The following is a 15,729-nucleotide window of genomic DNA, read 5'->3' as shown; positions in this document are numbered from 1 at the left end:
TAAAAGGAGAAGCTAAAAGGAGAGGCTAAATGGAGAGGCTTAATGGAGACGTTAAATGGAGAGGCTAAAAGGAGAGGCTAAATGGGGAGGCTAAATTGAAAGGCTAAATGGTTCAGCAAATCAATGAGCTAACATGTTAGCTAATAGGAACAGGAAATGCAAATGCTAATGGTAAACGGAAAGGGAGTTGCCCTTTTAAATTAAAAGCTTCTTAATTTAATTTACAAATGTAGTTATTTATTTCTCTTTTTAAACTGCATTTTCAAATTGATTTTGAAGTTCCATTATTCATTTATAAGTTCATTAATGTATTTTTAAAGTACATACTTATTGACTATTTTATGTTGTTTTTGTAAATCCCTTTTTAATTTGAGCTATTTATTGATGGATTATTGTTTCATTTGGAAATTCCTTTTCTAATTCCACTTTTTATTGCCCATTTAAACAACTACAAAGAGTTTTTAACTGGTTATTAAACAGTCCCAATTTAATACTGATGCCTCTATATGAGCTACATAAGCAAATGAGACCATTAGCAAGAAGACTGGCTATTTCCATATAGTTATTCTAAATGCCTGCCACTGGGTCGGATTCCCTTCAAAATCAGACAAAGTGATTTACGTCATGCAGACCAGAAGAGTCTATGTTTACATTACATTTAGCATTGTAACATGAGGGAGTACGAATACATTACTAGGACGAGGGGAGGACATTTCTCTTTGTTTGATAATGTGAAAAGTAAAGTTAGACTTGTTGTCAGTTTCCTGACTCATTTTAAAAAAGACGAGAGAAAAAGAGAAAGAGCGCAAGTGGCTGAGAACATGAGTGAGAGAGAGCACTGGTGGTTGAGCAAGCTAGAGAGTGAATGAAAAGAGGGAGTGACGGTAGAGAGAACAAAGCAGTGAATAAGAGAAACAAAATATTATTTTCCTATTGTGTCATGGTGTTTACATTCTAAAGCACAAATAGACACACCCACACCTCCACACAACTCAGCAGGAAGGTGCTGCATTGCTGGGTTTAGTGTGAATGCAGCCTTACATATAACATAGCATATCGTGTATGAATGGTACTAAAACAAAGTTTACCTTGTTTCACCATCGGGATATGTCACAATTATTAATTTTACATAGCCACAAACAGATACATTACCTCATCGCTATGCATCCTGCAAGCAGCTGTTTAAAAGAGAAAAATACTATTAAAAATAAGTTGCATCTTTCTTTCACTTGCTTCCAAAACAAATGCACACTAATCAGATCAAGGTGGTGGTGCTCATTCTGGGAAACACTACCGTTTTGTCTACAGGGGCTGCCGAAATGAACACAAAATTAAAAGTTCCTTTTAGTAACTTTAAAATATTAAATAAAAAATTACTTTGTAATTTAGTCTATTTAATTATGGATTAAATAATTAATTTGTAAACCAATTTATTAATCCCTGTTTTATTGTACAATTAGTTATTAATTTTTTTAAAAAAATGATTTATTTCATGACACTTTTGGTCCTCCATACACTTTTACCCAGCGACGGCTCGTCGGTTGGTTGAGCTGGTGAGCTGTGTATTTTTTCAATCCGCCATCTGCAGCGCTGTTTCGTCCCCTAAAAAAAAAACTCCATTTCTACTGGAAGAAAGCATAGAGAGACGCAGTAGAGTACAACGGAGTGGAGGTGGAGTCTGAAAGGTGGGGAGGGAGAAGAAAGGGGAGAGGAGGAAAACGGGGAAAGGCAGATACAACAGAAACGGGGGGAGGACGGCGGATGAATTACGCTTTAAAAGTTGCATTACAACAAATTTGACAGTTGCGGCGAAGAGGAATAAAACAAGATGATAACGCCCTACTTCCTAGAGAATTTCTGGGTAGGTGGTGCTTTTTTTATTCACGGTGTTTACACCGGTGCTATTCCTTATTATTCTCCTGCTTGTGTTCCCTCCCTACCATGTTCATGTCAGCTAGGAATCACGTATTATTGACTTTGCTGAGGTAGTTGTCCGCTTTACAGGCTCACTCCGGTTAAAGCGGCGGCGTCCGGTGCCGCCAGACTGACTGGTCAGCAGCCGGCCATCGTTCATTTTCTTCGGCGATTATTATTTTGCCACCCCCGGGGTTTGGGCCTCTGTGCTGTAAACCCATCTAACTTGAAACCTCAAAGAATACACCCTCCGCCTCCGCTAATTGGCCGGCGCAGGCTCGCTTGGAATGTTTATGGTCAGTTCCATGAAAGCTATTGGTCGCTTCGGCTGTCAGTCACAGCCGTTGGACGTACGCGTCATTTTTCTTCCGTAACAAAGTTTCAGTGAGATGCCAGATGTTTAGTAAGTTAGCGAACAGGTTTTTTAAAAACACTAATTCAGCCTGATGCTGTGTTGGACATTTAGCTCACGTACAGCCGGTGTTGCAGCGTGTGTGCTGCTATTTCACAGTACACAGTGTTGTCTTTTCCCTGCTCAAAGGTCACTTCTCTCTCGATAATTATTTGACGTGGCTATGTTATAGCAAGTTAAAAAAAAAAGTACATACATTACTGATTGGAATTTCGTCTGCAGTTCTGCTTTCACTGACCTGTTTTTTCAGCGTTTATTGGTCTTTGAAAAAACTAAATCCTTGAAGGAAGGATTCACAATTTTTCAAGTCTGTCTTAAAACAGTCAGGTGCCCAAATGAACTCTGAAGGAGGCTTTTCTTGCTGTAATCATTCCTCCTGTTCAGACAGGCCATTAGAAGATCCTTTCATAATACGTTTACAATGTATGTGATGGGGGCCAAAGTCCTTCTTCTGAGCAAAAACGTATTTAAAAGTTCATCTGAAGTTCACCTGTCCAAATTAGTCAAATCAAGTAGATTTCTTTCAACGTTACAGCCTGTTTAATGCCAAAGTTCCTCTTTTTGTTCCTATACTTTCACCGCAGTTCAACAGGGTTACATGTGGAGGAAACACAAAGCGGGAATTTCATACTAAAAAGACATAAATGTTGCAAATATCCACTTGATTGGACTAACTCAGACTGCTGAAGCCTCATATAAGCTTCAGATAAGCTTTTAAACACACTTTTGTACAAAATGACTGTGTGGACACACTGTGTATTTTGGCCCCCATCACTTACATTGAAAGCGCATTAGAAGGGGATCTTTTAATAGCCGGTATGAACAGGAGGAATGATTACAAGTGAGGAAAAACTCTTTCAGTGTTCATATGGGCATCTGAATGTTGTTTTAAGACAGACTTGTAACAATTGTGAACCTATCCTTTAACAACATCATTATTAAAAGTGAAAACAACCCAGGCTACAACGTCATTAGAGCTACAGCTGCAAGCTAAGGCCATGTGTTGCACTGTTACCACTGCAGCAAGAGGTCGTGTTATTTCTAGTCATATATTGAGTCATATCTGAACTGTTATACATGCTGAAATCTCTCTGGTTGACCACATTTTTTTCCCCCATTGAGCACAAAATGTTTCAGACAAAAGCTGTAGACAAGTGTGATGACAGAAAGTGGCGGATAGGCTAAATGCTAATTAATGTGTTATTGATTTGCTTTGCTGTTTTTCAACGATCAGGTGTACTTACAGCTACAGAAAATGTGGCATTTAAATTGCATGTTGCCAAAATATATATATTTTACTTACCTTATGACTGCAGTGCTGATATGTTTAGCTTGTGCATTTGTCAACCAGTCGCTTAACTGGAAATAACCTCCATTAGGGCTGCAACTAACCAATATTTTCATTATGGATTACTCCGCCGATTAGTTGTTTGGTGCATAAAATGTCAGAAAATTGTGAAAAAAGGTCGACCACTCTTTCCCAAAGCCCAATGTGAAGTCTTCAACTGTCTACAACTCAAAGATATTCAGTTTACTGTCATAGAGGACCATAGAAACCAGAAAATATTCACATTTGAGAAGGCAGAATAAGAGAATTTTGACTCAAAATGATCAATCCATTATCAAAATAGTTGGCGATTGATTTAATAGTTATCTAATCTCAGTCTTCCATAAGGTGGGAAAATTCAACCCTAAGTTTTAGCCTCAGATGACCTCAGTTCCAGCTGGTGAAGGCTGTTGGGAGAGAATTTTGACTCAAAACGATCAATCCATTATCAAAATAGTTGGCGATTGATTTAATAGTTATCTAATCTCAGTCTTCCATAAGGTGGGAAAATTCAACCCTAAGTTTTAGCCTCAGTTGACCTCAGTTCCAGCTGGTGAAGGCTGTTGGGAGTCTGCCGCTGACGAAAGCTGATAAAATGAACTTTGTTAGCGAAAACTACATTAAGCGTCTGAAGCAATTTGGAGATTACAGTGCTGTCAACCTCCAAAGCCTCTTTTTTTTTCTTTTTTTTTTTCTTATATATATAAAGGAGACTTCATCATTAACTAAATGGAAAAGAAGGGAGCCAACACACTCCTGATTCTTCAATCTGCCCTTTGTGCCCCCGCTGCGAGCCACAAGAGCATCCAGTGATGGCAAAGATCAGCTGTGTGTTTAACATGCAGGACACACACACACTTGGCATTAGGGGATGCATCCATTTCCCTTCGACTTGACTACAAATCATCGACACAAGCAGAGACGCATACACACACACACACACGTTAGCATGTCAAGATTCGAAACGGATCTCTTTCACTTTTGCACAGCACGCATGAGAGCGCGCGCACGTAGATTTTCTCCATACCGTTCTCTCTTTTCAACCTTAGTCTTTTTTAGAGATCTTTTCCTTGTATGTAACCTTAAGCTTGAGCCTCTCATTCAGACAGTATCTCCCCTTCAGCTGAATAAACAAGTTCTTTAGGAATCAGGACAGACATGCTACTGCCATGTTGTTTTTTCTGTCAGAGTTGCAGCACTTGATTGGTCATCGCTGGCTGCAACATTTCCGCTCGCTAGATTTATTTGCACGTCTCAAATAGCCATTTCCCCTTTTTTTTTTTTTTTTTTCCTTCTTTTCTTTTCTACGGGTGAAATGTGCATGAGTAGGTTTGTTCCCTGTTGGTCTGTTGATGAAAGTTTTCATGACACAAGTGTGGTGTATGTGATTGCTCCCACGTGTGCTGAAATGTTTCAGTTGTTAGGTTGCAGGTAATAGACCTAATGCCCTACATGTCTGATGAGCTTAACGCAGAGTCTTCCTCAGCGCTCCAGCAGTGTCATGGGAAAATAATAAGATGCCAGTGTAATAAGCAAACAGTGTTGATACAGCCAAGAGCCCCAGGGCATGCCTCTTCTCCCCGCTGTGTGTATTGTGTGTGTGGTCTAATAGGTTCTCACACACAAGTCACGGTGGCAATGCCAGAAGTGACAGCCTGACATATGAAGTGTCGCAATAAGAAGAAGAGACGGACAGTAGTGACGCATTTCCTCCATCTGAACCTTAAACACACAAACACGAGCTATATCGTTGCTTCACCTCTTTGTCTTTTAGAGGAAGGTCTTGCTGAGTTTTTTGCGACCGGACTGAGTTGCGAGGGTTTTTTTTTTTTGTGTGCGTTGTTAACACAGACTCTCAGTTGTGCTTGAAACAAAAATCCTGCCTCACGGTGGTTGTTTTGCTTTTTACTGCTTGTGTTTCCAGCTCTCATAAACTCCTACATGTGAGCTGGGTTTAGAGGTGGTTATATGGGGCATAAAGCTGTGACAGACTTAAGCTCCTCTGGGATTCATCCAGTAAGCCGTATACTCGATCTCACATCCCTAACCATAAGTAGTGGTCAACTTCTTTGTGTTTATACCACAAACAAGGCCCGCTGTGTGTGTGTGTGTGTGTTGCTGTTGGTCTGATGAGTTGCGACAGCTCAGTGCACCGCTCCCAGACCTCCCTGGTCACATGACCGAGGGCAGACACTCTGATGTCATTCTGCTGTCTGCCCGCTTGCTCTCTCTCTCTCTCTGTGCTCAAGGCTCTGGGGTCCACAGGCTACACTATGTTTTTTTTACAGCCTGTCTGGATAAAGAGTGAGAGAGAGGGGAGTCTTGTTTATCTGTGTTGAAACGCCTCGGTTAAAAGTGTGCGGTCGTACATAATTTTCACCACTTTCACCTGAACATTCATTCAGAGTATGAACACTCTTGATCCTACCTGTTCCCCCCCCCCCCCCCAGTTTTTTTTTCGTTGGCAAGTGGAAATTATATGACCAAGACTTCCTAAAGCACACTTAGCCTTCCTATGATACATTTTGCACCATTATGTGATGAATACATACACTATATACACCACAGCAGTGACTTTAACAGCCATCACAATGGCATTTTTGTTAGTTCTCCTTACAAATTAAGAGGAATAGGTTTGTTTTGGAGGTAGTCCCACTTAGCAGCCATATTTAGTGTCATTTCTATACATACGCTGTGTTATTGAGGGAAATCATAGGTTACTTGGCAATCAAGGAAAAACAAATAATCGAAACAATCTATCAAGCTGATTTCATTGTGGTTATCATTTGTTGTTTGAAGAGGACGGTATAATACGGAGAGATAACCAGGGCTCTTTCCGTGTCATGGGTTGCATTACTGTCTGTCAGGCAATAAACGTTTGATTCCCTACACTCAGGATATTGAAAGTGGTATTACTCTCTAAAACAGAAAAGAGTAAAAATTCCTGTCCTCTTCTGCCCAGCAGATGTTACATGATAAACTGTGGCATTGTGGTCTGGCTTATCTGTCCTTTAAGGTGGCATTTCAGATTAGGGATGTCGGCTTTCTAACTGTTTCTCTTTTTTTTGTGTTGATTTTACTCTGTAATAACGCTGACGTTACACTGATGTTGTTCTGTGTGAAAATAGTACAGTAATTATTTTAATAGAGGTTTGCTGTGTGTTTTCTGGCCATAGATGGATATCTCTTATTGATTTAAGAGTCTGTGTGCTGATGAGAACGCTAAAGAATACAGTAATATCTTCATATAAGAGCAGACGTTGTCCTCTGGGGTTTTGGTCATGTGATACATCTTAAATGTTTTTTCTTTTTCCTGGTCTTTGTTATTGAAAGACAAAACATGCCAAATAGGCTTGTAACTGACAATTATTTTCATTTAGCGCTGCAATGATTAATCCATTAATCAATCACACGGTCGCCAGAAAATTAATATGCAACTATTTTGATAACTGATTAATCATTTGAGTAGATTTTTAAGCAAAAATGCCAAACATTCTTCTTCTTCTGTTTTACATCATCACAAACTAAAAATCTTTGGGTTTTTGACTGTTGGTTGTTCAAAGCAAGACATTTGAAGGCATCACCAAGGACTCTGGTGAAAATGTGATTATTGTGAATTGTGAAGGTTGATTTGGAAACAATTTTCTGACATTTTATACAAAAAAATGGTTAATAAAGAAAATAATTGGCTGATTAATAAATAATAAAAAGCTGCAGCCATATTTTCATTACCGAAATCTGCCAGATATTTTTGTCTGTTAATGGTTTGATCCTTAAAATGTCAGAAAATAGTGACAAATACCCATACAACTCTCTGTAGACCAAAAAGATGTCTTCAGGTTGCTTTTTTCGTTTTGTCTGACCAACAGTTTACAACCCAGAGACATTCAGGTTGCACATCCTCACATCTGAGAAGCTAGAACAAGGGGATGGACTACTTGTTGCAGCTCTAATGCCAGACTTCAAGCAATGCATGGTGTTGTGTGTGTGTGTGTGTCTGTGTGTGTGTAGCACTGTGTGTTCTTCTGGTCTAAAAGCCTGATAAACATGCAGGTGAGACATCGTCTGATCTTGCCTTTCATCTCATTTCATCAGGAACCGTTTAACCCGCTCCTAGTTTAGATTAAATATCACTTGAACCATCCAGTCATGCACAAATTTTATTAGAAATTAAAGGGTTAAATTGTCTTCAGGAAATAGATGTAATCACAGATGTTAAGCTTTTGTTTGCATAATAATTATAACTCCAGTTGAGAGTTCCTTGAACCCTCAACAGTCAGTGTTCAAGGACCTGAGTCTTAGTAGCTGTTATTTTCCAAGGAAAAAACAGAGCACTTTTAGTCTAAATACCACTATATATAACCTGAAGCTATACTTAATTGCTGCTGTATATTAAATCCTGCATTTAATAGCGAGTGAAGTTGCCGCTCTTTCCATCCAAGCTCACCTTCTCCCTGCGTTTGAGTGAAAACAGTCTCTCCTCAGCAAAAGCTTTAGGGCACGTTCAACCATGACGTAAGCTGTCTAGTTGCCCTTACCTACTTTTTTTTGCAGCCTAAAGCATACAAAGAAGCTGAGTCTCCTGTAGTCTGTGAGTGTTAGTGATATAGTGCAGTATTTCACAGCCAGTATTGAAGGTTCATGTCGGAATCTGTGATAAATATTTGCACAAACTGAATATTGGACAGCTTACACCCTTCTCCCTCTCCTTCTTTTTTTATGAACTCCTATCAGTCTGTAGTAAAGCGATCTAAGCTGCAAACTGTGCTGCAAACAAACCCGTGATTGACATATGCGCTAACCCCACAGCGTGTTATTCTCCTTTGGGGTGGGGCAGAGAGCTAAAAAACCTCTCCATCTAAATCCAAGCATAATAAGTCCTTCTGAATTTCACAATGTGTGGTTGGAATATTAAACAGCCCTCACGACGGCTTTCATCAATGAGTCTCCAGACGAGGACATTGAGAAACTGTGCGGGACTCTGGTATCGCCCCCCCCACCCTCGCTGCCGCACAAGTACATGTAAACTAGCTTGTAGAATGATTAGAGATTCGTAGTTAATTTTAAAGGATAGGTTCACGGTTTTTCAAGTCTGTCTTATAACAATAGTCTGGTGCCCATATGAACACTGAAAGAGGTTTTGTAATGGTTCCTCCTATTAATACTGGCCGTTAAAGATCTTTTACAAGTGTGATTACAATGTAAGTGTTAAAAAATTCCCTGTTTGTGTCTCCCCAGACACAGTTATGTTGCGCACAGAAAGAAGAGTAACAAAAAGAGGGAATTTTGTAATAAAAAGACTTTGAAACTTTGAAACATATTCACTCGATTTGACTAATTTGGACAACTGATGCCTCCATATTAGCTTCAGATAAACTTTTAAATACATTTTTGCACAGCAGGAGGAAGGACTGTGGATTTTGTCCCCCATCAGTTGCATTGTAAGTGTATTATGAAGGGTTTTTTTTAATGGTCAGTATGAACAATAGGAGCAAGACACTATTATTATTGAGACAATATTGTTTCAAGACAGGTTTGAAAACCGGTGAACCTATCTTTTAAATCTCAGACGTTTCATGTTTTGTTTTTTTTTTAAAGGTGATGCTTTTATATTCTCGGCGACCGCTTTGTAAGATTTATTTTTAAAATGGATTCCAGTATTGTAACTCGGTAAAACGTCAAAAACGCCCAGAACTGTTTCCTGTGTTTGTTATTATTTTTCTTGTGTATTCACTGATATCAGATTCCACATGAGCACACTTTTACACAGAATGGACTTTCTTCCTGTTGCCGTTCTGCTCTGTTTGAGCCTGTGTGGGTGTGTGTGTGTGTGTGTGTGTTTTCACTCACTTTTGTCACTTCCCTGTTTTGTGGACTGATTGGCCAATTGTCAGTGCGTCTTTCAGTTTGTGTTTCTTATTGTGTTGCCAGTTTAGTGTAAGTATTACGTAAGGTTAGTGTAATGCTTTCTGTCTTACCTTTCCGTCTTGATATCTAATGCGGTAGTTCTTTAGCTTGCGTATCACGCTGTTTGCTGTAGGCAGGGTAACGACTACACATGTACTTTTTTATATTTATCTTGTTACGACAGGAAACACATATCAGTGGTCTGCTCGTTGAGGTAAAATGTAGGGCGGTGAGCTGTAGCGTTGAGAGGGATACTTTCATTTCAGTGTCTGTTTGTTCTGTAAATATGGTCCTATTGAAACTACCTCTGAGCTTCAATTTCACACAAACCTTCTGACCTTTCATCTTTGTCAATGGAGGGAAAAACAAGGCTAGACCCTATGTGTTAAAGCTGCACACTGCACAGCTGCACTGATGTTGTAGCTTGTATACTGCTGAGTGTGGATCACTCCAGGAACCAGGAAATATCTGTTTGACAGTCTGGGGTTGAGGTGGAAAAAAAAAAAAGTTGACAGGCAGAATCAGACAAGAATGTGGATGAACTGCGGTGTGGACTGTGGTGTTGCTTATCATGTTCACTTCCGTCTGCATTTTCGCGAAAGTATGACATTTTCTTAAAGGGGACATATCAAGCGTTTTGTGATTTTCTGTTATTTTTATACTGATATGATGTCAGATGTCTATGTTAAACATGGTCAAAGTACTAAAACTTGAGGTGAGTGTGTGTAAAAAAAGCTCCCTGCAAGTCAAAAGCCAAGGTTTCAGCCGATTTGTTTACAAAGCTACCTCTACTTCCTCCTCGTGATGACATCAGAATGTTACGTAGCCTGTGATGCTAAGGTTGCTCCACGGGTTGTTTGCATTGTCCACTCGCATATTTCAGATCGGATTCAGGCTCAAACATGTACGGATGTATTTGTGAAGTTCTCATTTAGAGTAAAGAACGAGAAAAAGAAGTGAAATCCTGCTACTGTTGTTTGATTAAGTAGCCTTCCAAGCTGTTAAAAGTCTGCTAATTCGCAGCTCTCAGAAGCTAACCAATGCGCTAAAACAGCCTGTTTGAGGCTGAACTGAGGGTCTGCATAAAGGGCAAGGATAAGATAAATAATTTTTTTTTAAAATGTAAATTATGCAGATATATTCCAGTAAAGCCCCAGAATATAAATATAGACCTAGAAATGTGCATGATACAGTATGTCCCCTTTAAAGTCTCCATTTGACACCATTAGGTAGAGCTAATGCTTAAGTCCTCCAAATATTGATTAAAAGAATTTATAACATTTAAAGCATTTGCCTAACAAGATGTCTCAGATTATCCCAATCAATTATTGTGATTATTATTGTAATCTATTAGGCCACACGCCTGATCTAAGCGGATCTGTTCTCTGAGACAATTTATGTTTCAACAAAAGGGCATTTCCTCGGTTCAAGCCATGATTTGTATGTTTCCTCCTTTCACTGAACCAGCCTAATGGAGGGAGATGAGGAAGTAAAGGGATTCTTGTTCTTCTCTTTTCAGAAGTGACAAGAAAGATTTGAATTTAAGCCGTGTCATTCTGCGGTTATTTTCCAAACGGATGGAGCTCTTACAAACGCATTAGGGCTGCAACTAGAGCTGCAAAGATTATTTGATTAATCAAGTAGCATAAAATGAATCAGCAACTATTCTGATAATCGATTAAGTCATTTAAATACAAAAGTATAAGTATATACTTATAAGTATATACTTATTTTGTATAAATACAAAATATTGCCTCTTGAATAGGAGGATTTGATGCTTTTCTTTGTTTTGGATGCTTATGTGATAGTAAACCTAAAGATCTTTGGGACTGTTGGTCAGACAAACAGGGCACTGGAAAACGTCACTATGGATTTTCTTGATGTTACATACCAACTCTATTAATCAAGAGATTTAATCAATCAAGAATGAAAATAATAGTTGCAATTCTAGCTACCCCTTTCACAAAGCCCGAAAGTACTTTTTAATGTTGCTAATTTTGTACGACCAACCATCCAAAAACAAAAATCTTCAATTTACATTCATAGAAGACTAAAATAAACAGCAAATATCTACATTTGAGAAACATCAAAAACTAGTGAATTTGTGGAGTTTTTGCTTAAAAATGACTGATTAATCGGTTATCGAAACGATTGAAGAATAATTTTCTGTTTGAACTAATTGCTTCCAACCATGGAAGTCATTCTAGCAAAGGACATTTGACATCTATCTAGTATTACAGCTCATAAATGAGGTTCATTATCTGATTCAGCCAGCTGTCTAACTATGTGATTGATTATGCTGAGCCAACTTCCTTATCAGTCCCAGCGTTTGATATCAATCTGTTATCATGCAGGATGTAGCTTAGTAACAAAGTGCTTCTTACTGGAAGTTCTTCTATGCAAACGTGTTGGTATGACATTGTGATTGTTTTGCTTTCTATAACTAATTCATTGTAGGTTTTATTCACTTTCTCTTTTATTTTACCTTTTATTTAACATGTAAACCATTGTTGAGTATTTAATTTACTATAAAGGTATCATCATTAGCTTATCAAACATTTTATCAAACCTAAACCCAACGTTTTCCTTTATTATTAATTATTCAGAGGTATGTTTGCATTTTTAAAGCATCTGTGTAACTAGACACCTAGTGGCATGGTTACGGCAACACAGACAGACACCTCCCTGGCTATTTCTGGTTTCTTATTTGCTTGAATCTTAGACCGATCTACAACAATTTCAGATATTTTTTAACATCCGTTACCCTCAAACATGGCCAAGATGAGTATGGTTGACCAGAGTCTACTTCAAATGCAGCTGGAAGCCATGCAGACAATGAGATTGCTGCTTGTAGAGAAAGCCTTCACGGTAATGTACGATCAATAACTGAGGTAGCGTTGTCGTTTGTTGGTGCTTGTTTACTGATCTGTCTTCATTCTTTTTCTTTTGTATCTGAAATACAGGGTGAAAAAAACAATGGCTTCGATGTGTTGTACCACAACATGAAGCATGGCCAAATTTCCTCCAAGGAGTTGACAGACTTCATCAGAGAACGGTAAGTCACATCAACAGCAACACATCTGGTCTTATTATTAAGAGGTGGCCCTTTTCCAAACAGTGTGGTTAATCTATCACATACTACAAATTACTCATTAACCTATTATAAAGTGCTTCAATAAATGTCTTACCTGTCTTTGTTCTCTGGGTATTTAAATCAATCAGCACCTGCAGGTCTGGTTCCTTGTATTGTGCTTGTAATAACACCCAAAGACTGTGCTGAGACTGCAGCTAATCCACTCTCAATTTGCCTGACTGCTATAGATGTACAGACCGGTGACAAATTAAAGGAAAATATGAATACGGAAACTTAATTTGCCCACAGTTTCACCATAAGACATGCCATAAAAACATAAAAACATACATATAACAATACATCCTTTCAGCATAGTTCCAAGGAAGGATGATGGGACTTGATTTACTACAATCCTAGTTTTATTTATTACCATGAAACCACTTGGGACAAAGGATTTCTTGTAGATATTCATATTCGCTATCGGTAATCTATAACGTCTCCTTGAGGGTAAAGGTTCAAATTCACCGTACAGTGGGTGAGAGGGGTCATTAATAATTCTTAAGAGTTCATCATACATACTATTCAGCTGCTTTTGAGGCTTCACTAAGATTTTGGAGGCCATGTTCACTGTTTTCTGCAGCTTGTTCCTCCTCTCAATGTTCAGATTACTGTATCATATGATCATGTGAAAAGATAGGATGCTTTCCACTAGACTCTTATTCACAGTTTCCAGAATATTTTGACTCACTCCAAAATTGTTGACATAGCAAGTGGAGGCGTTGTGAACATTTTTTAAAAATGTGGTCAGTATTTTCCTTGAAGCTAAGACTACTGTCGATATATATATACCAAGGTATTTAAATTTTATTATTTTATTTATTGGCTGCATTAAATCTTAACTGTTTTGTATGATGAGCTCTCAATATAAAGTGTCTCAGTAAGGTGTTGGGCCTCCATGTGCCAGCAGAACAGCTTCAATATGCCTTGGCATTGATTGTACAAGTCTCTGAACTCTTCTGGAGGGATGAACACCATTCTTCCAAAAGATATTCCCTTATGTGGTGTTTTGATGATGGTGGTGGAGAGCGTCGTCTAACACGTCAGTCCAAAATCTGCCGTAGGTGTTCAATTGGGTTGAGATCTGGTGACTGTGATGGTCATAGCATATGATTCACATAATTTTCATACTCATCAAACCATTCAGTGACCTTTTGTGCCCTATGAATTGGTGCATTGTCATCCTGGAAGAGACCACTCCCAACAGGTTGGAAATGTTTCATCATAGGATAAAGGTGATCACTCAGAACAACTTTGTATTGATTTGCAGTGACCCTTCCCTCTAAGGGGACAAGTGGACCCAAACCATGCCAGCAAAATGCCCCCCAAAGCATAACAGAGCCACCAGATCCCCTCACTGAAGGGGTCAAGCATTCGGGCCTGTACCGTTCTCTTGGTGTATGCCACACATGCATTCGTCAAGAATATGGTGAAGGATGACTCATCTTGACCATATCACTTTTTTCCACATCTCTGTAGATCAGTGCCTATGGTTTTCATTCATCTTTGTAATGAGGGTTTTTTGCACTGCAACCGTACTATAACATCCCTCTCTATGTAATTGTCGACTGATTGTTCTTGCCGACACAGTCTGATCACGTCCTGCATTGACATTCTCAATCACCTGAGGAAGAGTTGCTCTTCTGTTTTTCCCCTTACATATCGCACTAAAGCACGAGCATCACGGTCACCAAATGTGCACTGTCGACCACAATTTCTGACCCTATTTACTGATGATGATCCCATAGATTTAAATGCAGATGTGACTTTGGCCACTGTTCCTATTGAAACACCAGCCAGTTGAGCAGTCTTTGTTACTAAAGCTCATGCCATCCGTGCCCCAACAATGAAGCTCTTTCAAAGTCACTTAGCTCAGCATTTTTACACATGCCACAGAGCATGATTGGATGTTAATTGCTTGATTGTACCACACACTGCACCTGTGTGGAAGCGTCTGCATTTGTTAGGTTTTTTGCTTTAATTTGTCACCTGCCATGTACATCTCTGACCAAATGGTTTTATTCTATCAAAATCCAATAGAGAGTCTCCATATTTATCATGAAAATTAACCAGTAAAATTAGAGCAAAGTGTGAATGTTACATAAACTTAACCTCGCTGTGGAAGGAGCTTAAACCTGCGCCCAACCTGTAACCTGGCATTATCTTACACACCTCTTGCAGCTTGCAGCTTGATAATACCATAATAATAGCTCCTTTTCAAATTTCAAATTCTTCCCACCTCTGTAAAGATTAGCTTCACTGTGTGAGAGGGGTATGTTTATTACCTACCCCATGATAGATGGTCTACCACTGGAATTCAGCACTGGATTCCATTGTCTACCTAACTCTGAGGAATGCACTCAGTCACTCGGATAGCTCGATGTTACATTGGGTTTAATATTTGACATGCTTGATCACCTGTGTCTTATTAAGTCTTATGAAAGCCAAGTAAAATCAGCTTCTTTTTCCTTTTGATAGTGGTTTTAAAAGGCAAAGTTTCACCCTTGCATACTATCCATATTCTGACCCTTCACAGTATCCATTCATAAGTAGTCTCTGTACCAAACTTCTGAACTACAAATCTATTTTTCATTCATAAATACTTTATCAGTCATCATAAATGGTTGATTCATCCTTAATGAGGCTTTCAGAGAGCAGAGATTGAGGGGAAAAAACATTCACAATCACATTATATTATGGCCCTAAAACAGCCATCATGATTGCAATGAATGTTATTTGAATGTGAACATATTTGAATGGGGATTTTTACATTTTACGGTCAATTTCTTTCTATAAAAATGTGTATCAGCTGCACACAAATGGAAACAAAGTTGAAATATTTCCATTTTTGTATATTCTGTGTTACTTTATGAAAAGTCATAAAATTTCAGGCTAAAAAAAAAGCATTCAGAGTGTTTTTACTGCTCTAAAAATGTAAAAATGGGTCAAATTTAACCTGAACTGATACGTAAGGGTTAATCACATCCGCATTTATTCCTTTGGTGACAGGCTGCAACAAAGGAAAAACACACAAAAATG

At 38.7% G+C, this 15,729-nt stretch overlaps 1 protein-coding gene across 3 annotated transcripts in view; it reads left to right on the top strand.

The window, feature by feature from the left end:
* Nucleotides 1-1,580: 1,580 nt before the first annotated feature.
* Nucleotides 1,581-15,729, top strand: part of fcho2 (FCH and mu domain containing endocytic adaptor 2) — a 44,119-nt gene continuing 29,970 nt past the window's right edge. For 2 of the 3 annotated variants that reach the window (XM_042395074.1, XM_042395072.1), the window contains exons 1-2: nt 12,312-12,428; nt 12,524-12,615. In XM_042395074.1, coding sequence (XP_042251008.1) covers nt 12,333-12,428; nt 12,524-12,615 — 188 coding nt within the window. In that variant the 5' untranslated portion in view covers nt 12,312-12,332. Of the gene's footprint in view, nt 1,862-12,311; nt 12,429-12,523; nt 12,616-15,729 lie in introns of those variants that run through there. The other variant, XM_042395073.1, reaches the window with a different exon arrangement.

Source organism: Thunnus maccoyii, chromosome 19, assembly GCF_910596095.1.
Source record: "Thunnus maccoyii chromosome 19, fThuMac1.1, whole genome shotgun sequence".
Taxonomy (NCBI): domain Eukaryota; kingdom Metazoa; phylum Chordata; class Actinopteri; order Scombriformes; family Scombridae; genus Thunnus; species Thunnus maccoyii.
The sequence above is the reverse complement of the archived record's forward strand: the minus strand, read 5'-3'. Positions and strand labels throughout refer to the sequence as shown.